The following is a 22,163-nucleotide window of genomic DNA, read 5'->3' on the forward strand; positions in this document are numbered from 1 at the left end:
TACAGAATGAACAGTACGAACGGAATATAGTATTTTACTATTCTGTATTTTAATCACAGAAGAGTATAATAAAGTTTATTGTCATTGTCAACAGCTGTCAAATGTCATATTTGATAACAAATCCATTTGTGATTTCGTGTAAAATGTTGATCAAAAATAATTCAAATTAAAGTTTAAGTTTAGTAAATTATTTAAATATATATTTAACAATCTGGTTAACAAATCACAAAGCTAATTTCAGTGTTAAAAATTATTTTCGAATAACTTGTGTTTGACTACATTTTGCAACTAGTGTTTGGATTTTTGTCTTTAATTTCCTAGTAGTAGGATGGGTCCGCCTCCAGTGGTAACTGGTATATCACCTAAAGAAGGGCCCCCTGGTACCAGAGTAACTATAAGAGGCGAATTTCTAGGAACAAGCGCAACTGACTTAATAGGTACATCCTGAATTAAATTCTATTTGTGCCCAAATCATTTGTGATATCTATGAGGAAACTGGACAAATTTCGTAAACAAATAAAAAAAAAATATATCTGGCTTTGATTACAAGTTAAATAATTCGGTAGGAATTAATATCTTCTAGGTCTGAAAATATGTGGATGTGATTGCTTGCTATCTGCTGAATGGAAAAGTCGAAATAAGATTGTAGCAAGATCTGGGCCTTGCAAAGGAAGAGGGGATATTATTGTCACTACAAGATCTGGAGGGGAGGGTACTTCAACTGTTCAGTTTAGAGGTATGTTTTGTCTCAAACTCAAACATTTATTTATTCAATTATACTTCTTCTAGAAGCACTTTTGAAACATCATTACATATTATTTACATTTACCACCGATCTGTGTGTCTTGCCTTGTCTAGTATTTAAATATTTCTCTGACTGTAAGTACTTTATATAAATATATATTATATGTAACTTCTTTTCCTGTTAAGATACATTAAAAATTTTTGTTGTTGAAATATCTAATCTGCTGTATCAAATGTGAATATTGTAAAAATAAATATTGTAAAATATCGTAAAACCACTATTTATTTATATAATTAATATCTGAACTAATAACGCCTTCATTTTTAGGTTACCATGAGTCAATAGGCCCAGTAAAGGAGAGTGCAGTATGGGTGGAGGAAGCTGCCCCCCCAGCGCTACCGTGGGGGAGGCGGCCCATGTCCCCCACAGCGTATACCCCACCTGACCCATTGGGGCTCGCTACTGAGGGGGATGATTGTAAGTTTCCGGAAGAAGAGCTTAATGAACTGTTTCCAGATGGGTAAGAATACTATAATCCTTTTATTATTATATTAGAAGACTATTAATATTGAAATCACGACCACTTAGGGAGATGAAGTAGATCATAAAGAAATATCAAATGGTCTATATTATATTATGTCTTATCAAAAAATTTTTAGTACATTTTTTATAACTCCTAAGTTTTTAAGTGTAGACTTAACGTTTACATAATATGTTGCCTACACTCGGCATCAATACAAATAAAAGATGTGTTCAAGGTTATATGAAGACATTGTAGTGTAAAAAGATTATATAAATGAATTATATTAATGGACTAAATGGCTGTGTAATGGACTGAATATAAGCCTATATTTAGTGGGTTTTTATTCTAGTGTTTAATCCAATTAATAACTTCTATTTTTATGAATATGTTTTTCTAAGTTCTGGCAAGCTGTCTGAAGAAAACTTTCAACCTGGCTGGTATTTGCTGGAACATCATAGTAATACTTCATTTGAAGACTTGAAGGCAGGGATGGTGTTTCTACAGAGAAAAGTATGAAGTTTGCATATTCTCTAATATTTGTTACTGATACGAGAAAAGCCAAAAAATACAAAAAAATATACAAAATATTTTTTTTCCATTGTTTTTAGGTGGAAGGTCAAAAGGAAGGTCAGCTTAGTTTTCTGAAAGCGAACACTGGGGCTGTAATGGATCAACTGGATCGTCTTGTTCTTCTGAAGAACATGTATGAAGAGGATCAGAGAAAGAATGGCAAAGAACCACTGCCCAGTTTACAGGCAGCCATTGAAGGTTCTAAACGTTTTTTTTAAGTCTTGAATAATTTTATCAACACTGCTTTTCTACAAAAAAAAAATCCTTGAATGCTGATGACAGTTATAACAATTTGTTATCCATTTTTTTTTTAATTAATTAACATGCTATCTCTATATACAGTTATAATTAACTTTGCTTATGCTAGCCAAATATGATCTGAAAATATTTTAATTATTCTTTAATTTACATACTACATATTAATATGCAATATGCTATTTTTAGAATCAATAACATTAGCGGACTCACTTTTCTCCGAAATATTATCCCGAAAAGAGAACGCAGATAAGACGCGAGAGGCGCTCTCGCTTCTGACGAGACACAAGTTTTTATTCCAACTGCCCGCATCCATTGATAGAAATATTCGAAAAAAGGAATACGATTTAGTTGTTAACGACTATACGCGAGTTAAGAACTTGTTTGGCAATACTGATGTAAAGGTAAGATAATTAAATACTATAATATAAAAAATTTTAACAAATTATTCGTTTTAATAGGTATGATTATAATATTTCCTTATTCTTTTAGCTTTTCCAAAAAATCTTAGATGAAATCGATAAAAAGATCGAAGATTTGAAAGAAAATTTGTTTGCGCGCATGAAAACAATGCCTTGTAATGTCCAAGAACAAACAAAATACATAAGGTATGCTGCATAACATAAAAAAATAAAAATTCGGATACAATAAAAATATTGTAAATGTAATAAACAAAATGTTTAATTTATTTTTTAGATTGTTAATAAGTTTAAATTGGGATGGTGATGCAGCATGGATTGCAATCACAACACGAAAAGATTACCTCATGAGTCTTATGAACAAAGTGAAAGACCATTTTAAACAAAAGGAAGATCAAGAGATAAGTGAAAAAGGTAACTTTTTAACATGCATATTATTTCAAACGCCATGTAGGTATTTTATTTTTGTTTGTATTAAATTGTTATTTATTAATAACTAGCTTACCGCCCGCGGCTTCGCCCACTTTGTCTAAAACCTAAACAATTATATACTAAAACCTTCCTCTTGAATCACTCTATCTATTAAAAAAACCGCATCAAAATCCGTTGCGTAGTTTTAAAGATTTAAGCATACAAAGGGACATATAGGGACAGAGAAAGTGACTTTGTTTTATACTATGTAGTAATAATATGTGTTGTAATATAATACATATCTGAATTCTGAACTACTAATACACAGTAAATAATTTCTAAAATGAACAAAAATATCTTATACTAGATTTCCGCCCGCGGCTTCGCCCGCGTTTTCAAAGGAAAACCCGCATAGTTCCCGTTCCCGTGGGATTTCCGGGATAAAACCTATCCTATGTGTTAATCCAAGTTACCCTCTATATGTGTGCTAAATTTCATTGTAATCGGTTCAGTAGTTTTTACGTGAAAGAGTAACAAACATCCATACATCCTTACAAACTTTCGCCTTTATAATATACTAGATTTCCGTCCGTGGCTTCGCCCGCGTTTGCAAAGGAAAACCCGCATAGTTCCCGTTCCCGTGGGATTTCCGGGATAAACTATCCTATGTGTTAATCCAAGTTACCCTCTATATGTGTGCTAAATTTCATTGTAATCGGTTCAGTAGTTTTTACGTGAAAGAGTAACAAACATCCATACATCCATACATCCATACATCCTTACAAACTTTCGCCTTTATAATATACTAGCGACCCGCCCCGGCTTCGCACGGGTGCAATGCTGATACTAAATACACTACAGAAAAACTGTGAACGTTGTATGTATTATAAAAACATAGCGGCCCGGCCGGCCGGTACCGCCGCAAATGCTACGTCCCGCAATTTTTAAATCTGTAATATCTTCGAAAATATTCACTTAAATCATACGGTGTAAAGGGCCATATAGATCTATATTAAATGAAAAATGTATTCAAGGTATTTAATTGGTTAAGAATTAATGCTGTATTGGAGAAAATTGCTTCGAAAATTAGCTATTATTTGTCGTAAAAAGTAAATGACAAAAAAATGTTATTGTGGATTATCCATAAGAGATAGACATATACCATCAGACTTTTCTATAGACCTTTTCAATGTGTATAGTACATTTTTTTGATAAAACTCGTAGGGTTTAGCCTGCGTTTGCAATATAAGCGGAAAAAATGTAATTTTTTACGACATCACATTAGAAACCTCAAAAATAACAGTACTTCTCCACTATTTAATGGATGTTATTATACATATAAACCTTCCTCTTGAATCACTCTATCTATTAAAAAAAAACGCATCAAAATCCGTTGCGTAGTTTCAAAGATTTAAGCTTACAAAGGGACATAGGGACATAGGGACAGGGAAAGCGACTTTGTTTTTATACTATGTAGTGATATTAGATATTAGAAAATATTAGAAATATTAGATTCTCATAGACAAAGTCAGCTACAACCGGTAACGTTATAACATTGTATCACAGGTAAACGCAAAGCCCGCGAAGAGAACGAGGGCAGTTGGAGCGTGTTGCGCGCGAGCTGGTGCGCGTGCGCGTGCGGCGCGCTGGCCGGCGAGCTGCATGCGCTGTGGCCGCTCGCGAGGCGCTACTTCGCGGGCGAGCTCGCCGGCTGCCCCGCCGACCCGCAGCGACAGGCGGACCTCAAGGTAACCCGCGGGTTAAGGGAACAAAAATAGCGCGATTCTTTTTAAGAAATTGTGACCATGTTGTTGAAAATAATATATTTATTGTTGTCTCAACAAATAATTTGTTGATAATAGGTATTATTGATATATCGCGCTCCAGATGTCCACCCTCTATCAATTTTAATTTTCGGCATAAAAAATGCACATGCTTCTAATATACACATTTTAATATCAAAGAAATCATTTTCATTTTCGTCATAAAGAAATTGCATGCTTCTACTACACATTTTAATATCAAAGAAATCATTTTCATTTTCGTCATAAAGAAATTGCATGCTTCTACCACATTTTAATATCAAAGAATGTCTGTTGTCACCAATGTATTGATAAAGAAGAGTTTTATAATTTGAAAAAAATCTAATACCTGTTTCCATTCTCGTTTAGCGTTCATTAATCACACGTCATGGGCGTCTTAAATTATATATTCGTCAAAATTATCAACCGAATAAAAAACATATTGCCAAAAAATGACATTAAAAATAAAATAGTCAATAACATCACATCACGTAATAATTAACAGGAGATGATAATAGCCGCGGTAGAAGTGTTCTCCGAGCACATGCGCCTGTGCCTGCTGGCGGGCGGCGGCGCGGCGCTGCCCGCGGACGCGCTGCGCTCGCGGCTCACAGCCAACCTGCGCAACTTGCGGGATGCGTACGAGTCCTTACTCAAATTGGATCTGCCTTCACAGGTACGCATTGAGTATTTACACATGCGTAACACGCATGTAGCTATGTATATAAGAATCAATAGCCCAACTTACAAACGTGTGTATGCACAACTGTACCTAATTAGATAAGTATTTTCGCGTTTATTATTGACTAGTGACCCGCCCCGGCTTCGCACGGGTGCAATGGCGGCCGGCCGGTACCGCCGCAAACGCTACGTCCCGCAATTTTTAAATCGAAAATATTCACTTAAATCATACGGTGTAAAGGGCCATATAGATCTATATTAAATGAACAATGTATTCAAGGTATTTAATTGGTTAAGAATTATAAATAAATAATAAATAAATATTATAGGACATTATTACACAAATCAACCTAGTCCCACAGTAAGCTCAATTAAGGCTTGTGTTGTGGGTACTAGGCGACGATAAATATAATATTTTTTTAATAAATACATATATAGATAATAACACCCACACCCAAGAACAAATAATTGAGTTCATCACACAAATATTTGCCCTGACCGGGGATCGAACCCGGGACCGTCGGCTCAGTAGGCAGTTACTTTACCACTGCGCCAACTGCGTCGTCGAAAGGATTAATGTTGTATTGGTTAAAATCGCTTCGAAAATTAGCCATTTGTCGTAAAAAGTAAATGACAAAAAAAAGTTATTGTGGGTTATCCATAAGAGATAGACATATACTATCACGGACTTTTCTGTAGACCTTTTCAATGTGTACAAAACTTAGTACATTATTTTGATAAAACTCGTAGGGTTCAGCCTGCGTTTGCAATGTAAGCGGAAAAAATTAATTATTTACGACATCACATAAATAACAGTACTTCTCCACTATTTAATGAATGTTATTATACATATAAACCTTCCTCTTGAATCACTCTATCTATTAAAAAAACCGCATCAAAATTCGTTGCGTAGTTTCAAAGATTTAAGCATATAAAGTGACATAGGGACAGAGAAAGCGACTTTGTTTTATACTATGTAGTGATAATACATACAAGGTTTGTGTTTTTTCCTTAACTGTTGAAATAGTAGTTATATTTATAGACTAAAGAAACCTTTATGCTGTATTACCAAAAATTTAAGTTTTATTATATCCATATTTCATTATTATTTTCCAGCCATTAAGCATCGTGGAGAAAGTCATATTCGATTATCGTGTACACGGCATGACTGTGTTTTTGCAACGCGCGCACAAGCGAGTGAAAGGACTCGCTGATAAAGAAACTTGGAAGATTGAAGAGTTTTCTGATTATGGTGCTATCACAAATCTTGTAAGTAATATAATTTTTTTCCGTACTATTATTGGTGTTTTATAAAAATTGAATTTATTTAAAATTACTTGAATTGTTTGAAATTATTTTTTTTTGTAAATGAGGCAGTTTTTTGAGGAAATGTAAAAGTTTTGGAAATACTTATTTGAGTAAATAACATGTACAAAAATTTCAAAAATTCTCTGTTTGAAGTCACTATTCTTAATTTTTTTTGATTTATGTGTTAGTTTTTTCAAAATTAAACCGGTTAATGAATATTATTCTTAATAACGAGCGCGCCTGCGTTCGTTTATGAGGTTTACCATGCAAAGTTTCACTTTGCCTCTATTTACATAACATTCGAGATTGATAGATTGTTATTTCTTACGATAATTAAATAAAAGATGTACTTAGATGTTGCGGGATGTTTTTGTTAGTTTTGTGAATGAATGTATGTAATAACTAATTTGTATTCATTGAGATAATATTAATAGGAGACGACACCGCCTACATCACTTATGTTCCACTCAACATACGTCATGTGACGTATGTTGAGCGGTATTTTTTAATGGTTTTAAAGTGAAACGCATCAAACATGCCTTCGCGTGTGTTACGATATTGCACAAATAATACAAATAATACGGAAAAGTGCAAAGGAATAACTTTCATCGTTAAGTACCTAACTAAATAATAACTTTTAAAACTTAGTTAGAGCAAAAAAATGGCGCACAGATTTTGTTCGTGGTGTCTCCTCCATACGTAGTAATATTATCTCAATGTTTGTATTATTGATTGTCAATATTATCGAATCTTAATTGTTTTCTTATGTCGACGGCGCTGGCGCGCGGTAAATCTCTAAAGAGATTATGTTTGCGCCAGTTTAATTTAATTTATAATGAATTGTATTATTGTAGTATATAAATAAATAAATTCGATTTACGTTCGATTCCAGCCGAACCTTCTAGAAACGTACATGAACGACGCGCTGTCCTCGATCCACAAGTGCGTGTCAGCGAGCGGGCGGCGCGAGAGCCCGCTGCTGGCGGGGGGCGAGCCGCTCGCCGCGCTGCAGAAGCACACGCAGCAGATACTGCTCGCGTACGTCGCGGTGCTGCACAACCTGGCGCTGCAGCATGATGATGAGGTCATTTTTATTTTGTGGTTTTTTCTTAAAAGCGGACAATGCGTTTGCCTTACCTCGTTACCTTATCATCAGACCGACTATTGCCCGCTACGTATTGCTATAGTTGCCCGCACTAATATATTCTGGGTAAGGAATATTAATTTATAATGCTTCTGTAAAGGTACTTAAAAATAACTAAAGAACTTAACTATTGTTAATTTTTTATAAATATTTTGAGACTGTGTAAAGAAATAATATTATTTCGCTCGTGAAAATAATCTTATTACTATTGTATATAATCCTTATTAACATTGATACTATTATAAATGAGAAAGTGTGTTTGTTTGTCTTTCTTTCACGTTGCAATAGAGTGATTTTATGATATAGTTTGTATGTCTGAAAATAGGAGTTTAGAGAATGGCATAGGCTATTTTTAACGGGGTGGTATATCTCATTGCTATAGGAATTTCCTTTATATACGCTGGTGTGCCGGGGGCTGCAAGTCAATCTATGTTTAATTTTTCAAATTATTTAATTTTCGTTACAGCTTTTCGATTGACTGCCGATTTTTTTTAATTACTAATGTACAGTTTTTTTGTAGGATTTCAACAACACAAGTCTATCAGTAGCTCTCGACCAGCGGTTGGACGAAAGCAGCGAAGGTGGCACTCGCTCGTGGCAACAACGACTGCTCATTGCGTCCGCTAATGCACAATACACTAGGAGAGTTATATTGACCAATATCGCGACTTCTTTTGAAAAGTATGTGTATTTTGTATAGAATATAAAATGTATACATATAAAAATTCATTCTAAGTGTGGATGTTGTTTTTGGTCAATTATTGATTAGTAGACTAGGTACTTGCCTTTTCGATTTTTAAATAACTAAAAATCTAAAGTGATTTTAATGGATAATAAAAATACACTACTACTAAATTTATGAAACGCATTGATATATTTTTATCTCATTTTCTATTTTTAGTTGACATTTCATGAATTTTTATCACACACAAATCTGTAAAATACAATTTCTTTCAGCTACGAATTCCCAAAACCGGCGCTAGCGTTACAAACAACGAAAGACGCGCTAAGCGATCTCGAATCAAATATAGCGGAAACGTACATAGAGCAAAAGGGAGATCCTCTAGTGGGGACCATTGAGCCCAGTATGTATATGGGCAGGCATAAGATAGACCCTGATGCTATGGTAGATGACGCCAGGCCGTATGTGTACGAGATTATTAATAACCTCATTGCTGTGCATGCTGAGGTATGTATGTGTTTTTAGGTACATACATACGTATTTGGATAAGTTTAAAATAACATAAATATTAACATTAATATAAAATGTTGTGACCAGTAATTTGTAGCTGTCTAATTATATAACATGTTTTAATATTTGTGTGTTAAAAAAATGTTGAATTGATAAACTTTAAAGTAACTTTTATAATTTTAAGTCTTTCAATTATCTCACTAGATGGCGTTCTTCAAATATACGGCGATTTGCATCGCGCTATCGAAATGTTCTCGTCAAAACTATATAGTTTTGGCGCTATTTATGTTTATTTAACTTTGCGCAGAGGCAATATCGTAACCAATGAGGTTTATCCGAGGTGCGATTATTGCTAGTTGAAAACTTTACCAATACCCCGCCATGTGGACGTGAAATACCGTCCGATATGGCAATTTTTTAAAGGCCGTTAAGGCCTTCATAAATACATTATAATTCCTATTCCCTACACAAGTGCACGCTGCAGTGTTGCACAGTGCATATATTACATGTTGTAAAAGTTTATGCATTTGCAAACTGCAATGTGTTATGTGCATACTGCATAATTTTATGAATGTGCATATACATAATATTACATTGAATAACCATATATAGTTGAGCCAATTTAATAGGCAACATTTGACGTCTATCAATTTTATCTTCATAGGGTGGTAACCTGCTTAAAAACATCGATTAAAGCGAATTAATCGATACGGACTTTAAACATTTGTCAATCGAACTTGAAACACATATCAATAATTTATGATGATTTTTATTCCCAAGTAATCAATGCATTCGATTCTAGATGTCAGATTTCGATTTTTAGAGTAACGTCTCTGGTATTTAAAAAGAAAAAAGGTTTATTGACACAAAATTGTAGCGACGTCAGTTCTTTAAATAAGAAAATGTTTATTATGTTTAGAATGGTTTATCAGTAAAATCAAATCCTAAAATTAGTTGCATCGGTCATTATTATTATAAATATGTAATCGTAATTGAAAAAAGTTAAGCAAATGTGCAGTTCTAACAAAACGAAATATCATGTTATTCTATGTCGTCGTTACTAGGTTCCGTTGTTGAATTTTGTTGAACTGTCAAATGTTGCCTATTAAAATGGCTCTACTATAATATTATTCATATTAATTTTATTTTACAATTTACAGTAATTTAACTAGACTCCAGAATGTATTTTTAAAGTTAAATAAAATAAAAAAAATATATATATAAATATAAAAGTGAAAGCATTTTTATACGGCAAAGTTGTTTAAGAAAATTATAAAACTATCTCGGCTCGCTCTGGCTCCCCAGTGATATTTTCTTTACTATATTTTACATGCTAAATATATTTTGAATACATTACATACAAGAGTAATTTAAGAATCTGTTAAAAACCCACATCGAAATCGTTTAGTTTTAAAGATCTAAGCATACAAAGACAGACAGCGGCAAACGACTCTTTATTTATGTACTTAGATGGTACTTAGTGACTAAAAAAAAAATATACAGATTGGAAATTTTCGATCGGCCCTGGAGGGGAAGTACTTGAAATACTGGAGATAGCAAATTTTGCTGAAACATTTATTTATTTTTAAAAAGAAATAAAACTGCATTTAAATATTTTAATAAAATTAACTTATCGTGCCCGGGACTACCTACCTAAATTCCAACCTGTATACCCATATTAGCTTTTTGAAACTTTATTAGCTTTGTAAAATTTTAAGGTCGCGTCATGGCAATAGCGTCACGTCATGGAGTAAGGTGGCGATTTTGGTATCTTTGAATCTTGTCAGAGAAGTTTCACTTCTGACACGTGTGCTCTACAAACACGCTCTTTCTTAATAAAAACCAGGTGGACAGCATCTGCGGCGCGGCTGCGTCCCGCTACGTGCGCGATATATGCGAGACGGTGTGCGAGGAGGTGGCTCGGCTGGCGGCCTGCGCGCCGCCGCACAGCCGCGCGACCGCCTTCCGAGCGCGGCTCGAGTGCGCGCTGCTGCGGTTGGCGTGCGCGGACCATCTTACGAGGAAGGCTGAGTGAGTTTTTTTGACTTGACAACGTCTTATAATTCGATAGCCGGCTGCACGCACGAAAAAACATGACTCATGCGGCGTTACCTCGCTCTGAGGTGTTCCATGTAGGCTTGAAGTGCAAGCAAGAGCGCGGAACGACCGACAAAGAAGCACAATAGGCCGTTGTTACGTTCAACTATCGTCAGTACCGACTTTACAGACAACCATTTTTTTGTAATTTATTTTTCAGCCGGGCGTACGAATTTTGCGCGCGCCGCAAGTGCACGCGGATCATGTTAGGAGGAAGGCTTCTTTGTATTAAATTTTTTTATGTAATTTGTAGGCTGATGAGCACAGTCCCATTTGATGGAAAGTGGTGACACGGTTATGATTAGATATTGACTATTGATGGTTTGATTGATTTGTTGTATAGATAGCGGTTGGTGGGATGATGTTCGTGTTTACTCATTTATTTACATTTATAAAGATTTTACATCCGATGAAGAAATAAGAAAATATGTTTTAAATATATTTTGTATTTCGTGAATTGATGTTTTCATCAATTATTTTATTTATTTTCAATTATTTTAAGTAATATTTACCGTTATATATACATAATAATATGTAGTTAAATACCCTTTTTACTATTTATGTGTATTATAAAAGGGATTATTTATATTTATAGGAGTCATCTCATAGAATCGCTTGCCGGTTTACCTCCATTGGATAATGAAGAAGATAAAAAGTAAGTGTCTTTGAAGCCTTCTAGTAATCTTCTAATAAATTGACTTTTCATCAAGTTTAAAATAATATAATAAGTATTATTAAATATTTTTTTATTTATTCTTACAGACGCATGGACACTTTGATTCAAGGATTTAAGAAAAGAATGGAACTTCAATTGGCCTGTCTGAATTGTAATATGGAGACTGTGTAACTAACGTTACTTAATATATTATATTATTTATATCGCATAATATTTTGATATAGTTAATAATTCAGTATTGTATAACCTCTAGTACACTGAAATAAAAGACTTGTTTATTCTGCAAATAATTTATTATAAAGTTATAATTTTTTAAATAAATAATATCTAAAAAGTTTCATCTTTAATTTTCATCTCTTGATTTGTAATTCTGGAAAACGAAAACAACTGTTAAATATTAATCGTTCCATGTTTCGTTAATGTTTATCAAGTATCGTTTCAGTTAAAGACATTGTGAATTATATCTTAAAATTTTATACCACATAATTATTATTGTCATAAAGTTTAATTTTAATAACCTCAGCCGCTAATTTATGTAAAACTTGCGACATAGCAGGTCCGGTCTCAGCGACCATCTTTCGAAAGTAGCCTTTTCTGTTCTGTAGCAGGATATGTGGATGGTCGTATTCTACCAAACGACCAGCGTCCAATACTAGAATCTGTATGATACAAAATAAATGATTAGATAATGTAAAATAAACCTTATGATAATCTTAGAAAAAGGTTTAATTATCTAAATAATTTGAATTCATACCAGTTACCAGAAACTTTCCAACTTGTAAATGGATAAATTTCATTTTTAAGTATGACACAGAATACTTAATAGACTTTGAGCTTTTTACGTGCCTTGTCCGAATCAATTACAGTATTAAGGCGATGTGCTACAGTGAGCACAGTGCACAGTTTGAAATGTTCTCTAATAGCAGTTTGTATCAGTGCGTCAGTTTGTGCATCCACATTGGCTGTAGCTTCATCCAGTAACAGTATCTTATCGTTGTTCACTATAGCTCTAGCTAGGCATACTAGCTGTCGTTCGCCAACACTAAAGTTCGATCCACAGTCCGATACTTGCTTGTATAGGGCATCTGTGGATTGATCAATTAATTCTTGGTGAGAAAAATCAAGTAAGATTTATAATAATGGCACGTGCGACAATGATGGCATGATGATCTTATATACATATTTATTAACTAAGGCTATTGACATGCTAATGCTTTGCTGTATTGAATGATTTAAATTTTCTAGCCTACATTAATGAAAAGAGAAGTTTATCTATCAACTATGTTTACCGACATCATCTTCTGTTATAAGTTCCACATCGTTAAGAGCTCTAAGCAGCACCTCGTCGGAATAATCGTTAAAAGGATCCAGATTTTTCCGTAAAGTTCCACTAAATAAGACTGGTTCCTTCGGACAGATTTTATATTAAAAGTAAGGCTCATATATGGGGTTATACTAAAAATGGTATAAAATTAATTGAAAATGTTGACCTGTGGTATAATGGATATTTTTTGCCTCAAAGACTCCAATTTAATCGAAGATATGTCGATTCCATCTATGGTTATAATGCCTTCAATATAGGCTAATCGAAACAATGCTTGGATTATCGAGGATTTGCCTGCCCCAGTCCTTCCAACGATGCCTATCTGTAAAACAAGTTTAGTTAGGAATACGGAAAAGGTAACTAACTACTAAATTTTCATTTTTACAACACCATTTGACTCATTCCTTTTTATAGGAATAAGATCTACTTGAATTCAATTTAAATTTAAGTTGATCTATAAAATTTTTACCTTTTCTTGAGGCAAAACATTGAACTGCAGGCCATGTAATACCGGTGATCCCTGGGGATTGTATTTCAGACTGAGATCATTGAAGTAAATGGCACCTTCTGTTGGCCAGCCTTCCGGTGGTACTTTATCTGGAGACTGAAATTTATTATTGTGAGTATACTACTGTATCTTCTTTGGACATTTTGCTAATGAATGATATAAAATAAAATTATAAATATTAAAAGAGATTATTACGCCCATCAAAGTAGATTCCTTCGGTAATATAGTGTATTCTACAACTCTTTCTACACTTGTCATCTGATTTTCCATCTCCGCAGACTGTCGCATTCCCCATTGAAAAATTCCAGTCAGTGATATCGACTGAGTTATAATTAGGCCAACAATGCTTCCTTCTATATCTAAAATGCATTTTTTTGTTGCAATAACCTTTAATTTAAAATCATGTGCCGTTAATAATCTTACTTACCCGTTTTCATTAAGCAGCTGAATGTGACGCAGATAATGAAAAGCAGGCATATCAGATCCAAAAAGTAACCGAATGCGCGACTACAGGTGATGAAGAGATACCAGGCAGAACTGTGCAAGTCTTGATGGCGATCAAACTCTTGGGCCAGCAGCATCTCAGCTCCAAATGCACGAATTGTGGGTAGACCAAGGACTGTAGCGTTAACGTGACTAAAGACTGGACTTCGAGCTGTGAAGAATTTTTAGGTATGTACTAATATGTAGTAGACTTGATAACTTTATTTTTTTTTTTCACTACTTACTAATTCCTTCCAGCCTTTTGATTGCGCCCGTTGTTCGCACGTATATCAAGCGAAAGATATAAAATATTATTAGGGTAGTGGCTATTGGTATTAGAAGGGTTATCTCTGTTACCATTATAACGAAAATTACTCCAAGTAGGTTTAATAGTATCTGAAATTAAGTGTTATTGTCATTATAGATTAATGCTAACTATATAAAATCGATTCATAAATATTATCACTTGAAAACAATCAAGCATAGCTTGAGGCAATAGCTCATCCACAGCACCCATGTCTTTACTGAAACGATTCAAAATTCTTCCCGATGGATTTGAATGAAAGAAACTCATCGGAGACAGTGAAATACATTCGAACATTTTGTCGTGTAGCCTGCAAAAATAATGAAGAAAACAATATTTATTTGGTCTTTCACCTCTTTGAAATCATTCATTATAAAAGTAAAAGACGTACTTAATGGAAGATTTCATGCAGAGGGAAAAGAATAAGAAAGCTCGTATTAGTGCAACAATAACGGTTGCTACGGTTATAATACCAAAGATCGTAACAAAATCTCTTCGTCTTAGGCCGTATTGCGACCATAATAAATTATCCATTGTTGCATCACCTGTTAGATGATCTTCGGCATTGCTCCTAAAAATATTATTATATTGTATCTCAAATACATATTCACTTCGACAATGGCCACAAACCACGAAGTACGAACCATTTACTTATCCAATAATCGCTAGCACTAGCGAAGAACTGTGCCAAAATAAACATAAAAGCAACAAGTAGGAAGTATGGGAACGCGACATCCGCTAAAAAGTACTCTCTATAAATGGACCCTTGTACACGACCGATGGTCTGCTCTTCCACTTCAGGTTTTTGGTCCTACAAAATATGATACCTAATTAAAAATCATTTAAACCCTTTTATTTTTTAAATAAGGAAGCTTTAACGTTTTCATTGCTCAAATAAATACAGTAGGTAATGAAATTAACTTACTGCAGAATCGAACATTAAGGACCAGTGAGACCAATGAGAACGCTTAGTACTCAAAAAGCTAGCAGTGCTTTGCACAGAAGAAGTCATATTTTCATCTTCTCGTACTTCGCGAACTTTGTCTTGCATCATTTGAATAATTTCTAATTCTTGATCCTTAAAAAAGACACATTCTTGTTATTAATTGGTGTTTCAGATATAATCACTTGTCCATACTTACATTCAGATCATTAAATTCTCCTTCTGCAAGAACTCCACCATTATCCATTATTACGATACGATCGGCATGTTTTATAAATTGCAATTGATGGGTTACTAAGACAACCGTTTTCCTTTCCAAGTATCTACAATTTTAATTTTTTAGGATACAATATAGCGCTTTTGTTATGCATTTCCTGTGCTTAAGTGGTCAGTACTGATGGGATGTTTTTGTATACCTTTTAATACAATTTTCAAAAATGTGTCTAGCAACTTGAGTATCTACGGCAGATAGCGGATCATCTAGTAAGTAAATATCAGCCTGAAATAATTCAACTTAGGTCATCATCGTATTTTTATTAATATAGAGTCCATTAAGTAAACGGCAAATGCTAAAATATTTACCTCTTTATAAATCGCTCTTGCTAAATTAATTCTGGCTCTCTGTCCACCACTTAGTGAGACTCCCCTTTCTCCAACGATAGTTTTGTCACCGTGAGGGAATAATGATATATCTCTTTCCAATGCACAAACTTTGCAAACTTCCATGTATCGAGCTTTTTCAAATGGTTGTCCAAACAAAATGTTTTGACGAACAGACCCTATATTAAAATTTAAGTATTTTACATTTTATTTGCAAATCCAAAGACGTAACTACAATGTATTTTTATTTTTTATTGACATGTAACTCACCTACAAACAGCCATGGGTTCTGACATGCGTAGCTTACGCTCCCAGAAACTTCCACTAAACCACTCGAGCAAGGTAATTCGTTGAGTATCATGTGTAACAAAGTCGATTTTCCCGCACCAACGGATCCAATTATTATCGTTAATGTTCCAGAATATATCTGCAATTTCGTACTTTTAATGAATTAAAATATATACGACACTTATACTTGCTTATGATAACGTTACCTACATTCAAATTTATGTTTAAGACATCATCGATTTCTGATGATTTAATCCAACGGCTATTAGCTTCTTCAAATTTAATTACTATTTCTTCTTTATTTGTATCTGTAAATAAGTTAATACATATAATTTTAGGAGTCATATGATTAACAAAAGTAATAATATATGTATGTAGGTATATTGTTTTCTTGTACCTTTTGGTTTTTCTTTTGCCTTTGATGTACTTGGTTCAGTTTTCTTTTGTGGTCGTTTTCTTAAAGGTTTTACAGGATCAACTAGAAAAATACATGACTATATTATATGCGTAGAAAACTATTTTTGAAATGACCCTAGTGATATAAGTGGTAATATTACTTGATATCGTGACACGTTTTTTGGTCTTTTTCTTACTCTCTGTCCTCGCCGAATCGATTGTTTGGGTTTTTGGTGGAAAGTGACACTCTTCACTCAATAGATAATCGTTAATTCTTTGTACAGCAACCATCATTTCAGCAACCTGCAAATAATGGTACTTAATGTTCGTTCCAAATCGTAAAAATGCATTAAATCGTTCGTATCCAAATCGTTTGGACTGAATATTGTAAATTACAAAAGCTTTTCTTAATTTTTTAAATGGCTTAATTTATTTGAAAAAATAAAAATACTGTAATTTGTATGTGTATATCCAAACTTGAATTTAGAATTGAAATAAATTAATTGAATAATTAATTACATGCCCAACAGCTTGCGGGAAGAAGAGGGTCATCGTTTGTTTCATGATGTTATAGTAGCAGGTAAGGAAAAATACATTTTCCACAGTAATTCTGTTAACGTAAGTCACGTAGAGCAAAACGGTTATAAAGATACTGAACCGTGCCGTGAACATGATGAAAGACATGATTACACCACGTATGTACGACGTCATTTTAATAAAGTAAATTTCTCGGCTGAAACAGGAAAATATATTGCATCAATAGGGATCGGAAATTAAAGGTAGTTAAAATTATATTTTTAACCGTAAGGAATATGTAGGTACTAGGTAGGTACCTACTCTACTTGCTAACTATACATACAAAAAAAAACTCGTATGCCTACCGTCTTACTGCGTCTATGATTTTTCTAAAAGGTTGTTCCCAAGTGTACATTTTTATCACTTCCATACCCATTACTATTTCCTCCATAAGCCTTACCCTCTCATCGGATTTAATGGCAGTACTTCGTCTATAGTATGCAGTTCGAGTACCGAGAAAAACTGATTCGTAACAAGATATGGATTATTATAACATTTCAAAATGATACTACTCCGCTTTTTCTGTATTTTCTTTCTAACATTTTTATTAAATCTCGAATTATTTGAATTAAGTTCTTACTTTGAAAAGGGATCACAGCGAAAACGACGATAGCTCCATACACAGCTGACATACCCATTTCCCGATAAAGATAAATCGTCATAAACTGAAACCAGATAAGCCGACTTTTATGTTTTCATTCAATATTAATATAAAAATTCAGTGAAAAAAAAATGAAACGTTACAATAGTCTCTAGTGGTCCAATCCATAGATAGTGAACGAATAGGGGTCCTGTATCGAATCTATTTACATCATTAGCCAAAAGGTTAACAACGAGACCCCCTCGGGTTTCTGACATAGCTTGGAGACTAACTTTTAACGCCTGAAAATATTCATTTCTTATTTTTCCTGTTTGAAAGATATGTCTTATATTGTTTTTTTTTTAACTTATAGAGCAATTTAAATATGATTTTCAAAAGCATTATTTATTGAAATACTATCTATCATCCGTATGCATTACTATAATAAAAAATGGCATATAGAGACATGACTCTACTTTTGCCGCTCACTTTTTTACATGTCCAATCATACAGTTTTCTAACAATTAAATTGCACATTAGCATTTGTAAAAGTGTATTCAAGCAATTGTTGCATTCTTAACAACAATTTCATATGAATTTCTACCTTTCTATAAATGAGACTGCAGATCCCCACACGCATTTTCATACCCAAGTGCATAACTCCCATCATAAAGGGATGCTGCACCATCACGTTCATCATGCTACAGAACACTACGCCGAATGCAAAGAATACGGCTTCTCCCCAAGACACTCCACTGCTCATATCATAATACGAGTACAAACGTGACAAATATGCTGAGTCGGCCCTAGAAGAAACGTGACTATATGCTACAATAGCACATTTTATCATTGACCCAGTGACCAACTATTTTTCTAAAGTAAATATAATCAATAAATAATTATCAAGTTGAAAGATAATGTTGAAAACTTACGTTGTATTAAAAAGATCTTGTGCGGGACTGTAGTATCTCAGCAATAGGCCCAGAAACAATGGTTGCTGCAATCTTATAAAATAGGTTTAAAAATAGTACTTAAATGATATCCGAAATCTATGTGATCAACGCACCTTTGCAAAAATAGGTACATATAAAGCCTATTAAACTGAAGAAGACTGACTTATATTTTTGGTTTCTCTTATGTTTTAGATAATTACTATAGTCACCAGCGATAATACCTTATAACAAATTCCATCGCAGCTAATATTAATCCATATAACATGAGTTCAGCGCCAAAGACCTTAATTAAAACTTTTATTAATCTAGGTTTTCTATTATCTTCCCTTTCTCTACATTGATGTACCTCTTGTTCCCATGCTTTTTGTAGTGTATCGCCTAAGAAATAGAAACAAATGACGTACATCGATGATTAGAATGGTCAATGGGGGAATGCAGAAGTTTAGCATCGATTCCTTTTCAAGATACCACGTATATACCTATTCGAGATAGGCATGCCTAATGCTGTGTCAGAAACTTACACGTTTTTAATTAATTGAACTTTCATTTTAACTAACCTAAAACATCAGATCTATGTTCAGGCAGAGGGGCGTACAAATCAGATTCTTTAATGTCGCGACTATATCCCAGCATAAAAGTTTCTAACGTCCATCTAAAAGATACGGATAGTTTAATTATAAATCTCTTAAAAAATGAAATTTTGATGAACATACCCAAAAGTTAGGATAGAGAATAGATTGGCTTTGTATCGAGGGTTTATTTGACGTCGTTGCTTTGGACTTGTGTCCATGTTAATTGAAATATGTTACATCAACGCGATTACAGCGTTTATTATTATCGTACCAATAATTATAATTTGTGCTGTAAATCTCGTAGGCCGTGGTTAGAGATTTCTTTGGATATTGTTTTGCACATTGAGAGTTTGTAGGCACCTTTACTTATGTGAAGATGTACCTATTATATTTAAAGTTCATTACGTTAAATTTTTAAACAACAAATCTTTATTCGTTCTCTATTATTAATTTTTCTTATAGTACCTATACATAAATATTCAGAAATCTCTTTCTTGAAATATGAATCGTTGGGCGTTTTACGATCTAGTCGTAGAATTATTCTATTAGTATGAGGTAATTTCATATTCTAAGTATTTCATAAACTTTCTATATAAAAGGACATTTACGTATATACTGCTTGCAATAGATTTTTTTAAAATAAAATGTTCCGTCTATTGATATTATTTGTTTTCGTTGGAGTGAGCGATGTAAGTAATACCTACAAATATATAAATTGTCCCATGAAATGGGTTGATAATCTATTTTCGTAGCATAAAATTAAGTAAGATAACATTGAAAATCATCAGCTCTTTTCTTGTCCACGAGTGATATATCTTCCTTAGGTCCGATAGATTCAAAATTTACCTGTTACTCATATGTTAATTCAATGATATTGAAAGTAAGTATGTATGTTGTAAATTAACCGTGACCTGATCAACCGTTTGAAGATCATGATCTCTTTGATAGTTGACGAGGGAATTTGACTACCTTAACTAGGTATATATCTGTCTGGGGGTGTAAAAAAATCTTTCATGTCATTAAGGAGTTTTTGCACACAGAATTAAACACATTAATATTAATAAGATGAGGATGAAGTATGAGTAGATTCATTTTTGTTATGTATTTAGGTGTGCTGTGCTCAAAGATATTGCAGTGCTCGTATCAGATCAGCAATGCCTACAGCGACGTATACCACTGCTCCCAACGAAGCTACTCCTCCGTTTCGGGGGAAGGATATTGAATTGATAGAAATGGTAGGCATATACAATTCATATATTTTTATACATTATAAATTTATAAATACTGGATGAAATTACACGAGTAGGTAGGTACATATGTGATATGGTCATTAGTCACGTCACGAGCCACGTTGCACTTTGGTTTATAATTCAGTTATGTTGCACCACTAGCATGGTTGTGACTTTGGATTTGGAGTCATCATATCAAACTAAACATGATGATGTTTCATTGAAAATATCACAAACAAACTTCAATGTAATTAAACATGTTGTGTAATACTAATATAACAATGTAAATAATTACGTGACATATTTTTGTTTGTGTTTAATTTCTCTAGATAATTGAGAAATTTCATGGAATCCTCAACGAAATAGGCATTTTACTTTCAATGGGGGGATTTCGAAATAATGTTTCTAACCCATATATAAGAAATGATTTTTCATTTTATTTTATGTTTGAAAGCAAAAATGGGTCATACAGTAGACACTATGTTCGTATGTCTGCTCGTCGTCACCATGATGGCTGTAAGAACAAACTATCTAAGAATAAACTATCATTAACGTATATTTTAACGCCGTCTTTTTATCAGATAATATCGACAGCCAAAAACAGTTCGTAATACTATCACGTGATCGGTGCTGGTGGCTCCAATAAAGATTCCAAATCGTATCCCAAATTTACAGACACCTAACTAATAAATGAAACGACTCCCCCTGAATATTATAAAATATTTCATATGTTTATATTACTACTTTCAGATATCTAGCACGGAAAGTTTCGGAACATATCGTCCTATGCCATCTGGAAATCATCAAGAACAATGTCCTTCATCAATTGAAGAAATTAAAACGTTATTAAATCTTGCACGTATTCTGGAAGAACAAGAAAAACCAAAACCTGCCCCATTTAACCCTGAAGAATTGATAATGAAATTAGTCAATGCTTTGGTAGTGACTTCGACTCAAAATAGATGCCCTTCTGATTATGGTCATGGTGGCAGAGGCACGACGGGAGGATCTCATGGTGCTTCAAGAGGTCAAAGAGATGGCTTAGTGAATCTGGACCTTCTCAATCCCAATAATCCAAACAACGTGGCTCAGCTTGACCTTGGAAGGCAAACGGTTGCCGGAGTCGGTGTTGGAGATAATACAAATGGGGTGGTCGGTGGTGCCCTTAAAGATCTTGTAAACTAATTTTAATCAAATAAAGTGGTTCTTTAAATAAAATAAGATTTTTTTGTTTAAGTCATACTGTATCTGTGTGGACTAGCGAAGCTACTTTAAAATTATTTTTGGGTAGTTTATTACCATATAATTCAATTTAAGAAATAAATAAATATGATATCTTTATATATTGTGACTTGTGTGTGTTTCAAGAATATGGGTCGGATGCAAGTCCGTGGGGGGAACATTAATTAGGCTATTTCTATATAATACCGGCAAACGTCTACTCTGCCTTACTTAGGGATATGAAAAATAGATGTTATCCGATTCTAAGATTAAAATTTCATGAGAATTGGTCCAGTGGTTTCGGAGGAGTTGAACTTCAAACATCGGGACACGAGAATATTATACGTGATTATACGTTACATT

The 22,163-nt window shown here is 33.8% G+C and overlaps 3 protein-coding genes and 1 non-coding gene across 4 annotated transcripts; 3 read left to right on the forward strand and 1 right to left on the reverse strand.

Annotated features, from left to right (window-relative positions):
* Positions 1-89: 89 nt before the first annotated feature.
* Positions 90-12,158, forward strand: Sec5 (exocyst complex component secretory 5). Its single transcript, XM_089714731.1, has 17 exons — positions 90-437; positions 584-736; positions 1,073-1,265; positions 1,667-1,778; positions 1,877-2,036; positions 2,283-2,497; positions 2,586-2,701; positions 2,790-2,926; positions 4,490-4,671; positions 5,231-5,401; positions 6,523-6,675; positions 7,607-7,798; positions 8,379-8,539; positions 8,816-9,047; positions 10,897-11,081; positions 11,743-11,802; positions 11,910-12,158. The coding sequence occupies exons 1-17, from the start codon at positions 329-331 to the stop codon at positions 11,992-11,994; spliced, it is 2,616 nt and encodes an 871-aa protein (XP_089570857.1). The 5' UTR covers positions 90-328; the 3' UTR covers positions 11,995-12,158.
* On the forward strand, positions 9,346-9,484 carry LOC149489936 (U4 spliceosomal RNA). Its single transcript, XR_016318411.1, has one exon. It is a non-coding gene; the product is annotated as a U4 spliceosomal RNA (small nuclear RNA).
* A 47-nt stretch (positions 12,159-12,205) lies between the features above and the next one.
* LOC149489937 (putative multidrug resistance-associated protein lethal(2)03659) lies at positions 12,206-19,614 on the reverse strand. The gene is made up of 28 exons (XM_089714733.1): positions 19,492-19,614; positions 19,336-19,430; positions 19,000-19,156; positions 18,758-18,829; positions 18,430-18,631; positions 17,990-18,127; positions 17,826-17,910; positions 17,551-17,707; positions 17,189-17,402; positions 16,831-16,972; positions 16,671-16,751; positions 16,484-16,581; positions 16,256-16,412; positions 15,968-16,164; positions 15,802-15,884; positions 15,585-15,708; positions 15,368-15,520; positions 15,087-15,253; positions 14,834-15,013; positions 14,605-14,752; positions 14,384-14,534; positions 14,083-14,310; positions 13,851-14,014; positions 13,617-13,751; positions 13,314-13,469; positions 13,113-13,230; positions 12,670-12,908; positions 12,206-12,482 (listed from the first exon to the last, which is right to left on the reverse strand). Exons 1-28 carry the CDS (start codon positions 19,566-19,568, stop codon positions 12,297-12,299), a joined length of 4,104 nt encoding a protein of 1,367 aa, XP_089570859.1. The 5' UTR covers positions 19,569-19,614; the 3' UTR covers positions 12,206-12,296.
* LOC149489938 (uncharacterized) lies at positions 13,527-21,773 on the forward strand. Its single transcript, XM_089714732.1, has 3 exons — positions 13,527-14,327; positions 20,460-20,585; positions 21,330-21,773. The coding sequence occupies exons 2-3, from the start codon at positions 20,505-20,507 to the stop codon at positions 21,762-21,764; spliced, it is 516 nt and encodes a 171-aa protein (XP_089570858.1). The 5' UTR covers positions 13,527-14,327; positions 20,460-20,504; the 3' UTR covers positions 21,765-21,773.
* Positions 21,774-22,163: the final 390 nt, after the last annotated feature.

Source organism: Colias philodice, chromosome 3 (assembly GCF_061535455.1).
Source record: "Colias philodice isolate Cphi_HAF_F1 chromosome 3, ilColPhil1 Martin Lab GWU primary, whole genome shotgun sequence".
NCBI lineage: Eukaryota > Metazoa > Arthropoda > Insecta > Lepidoptera > Pieridae > Colias > Colias philodice.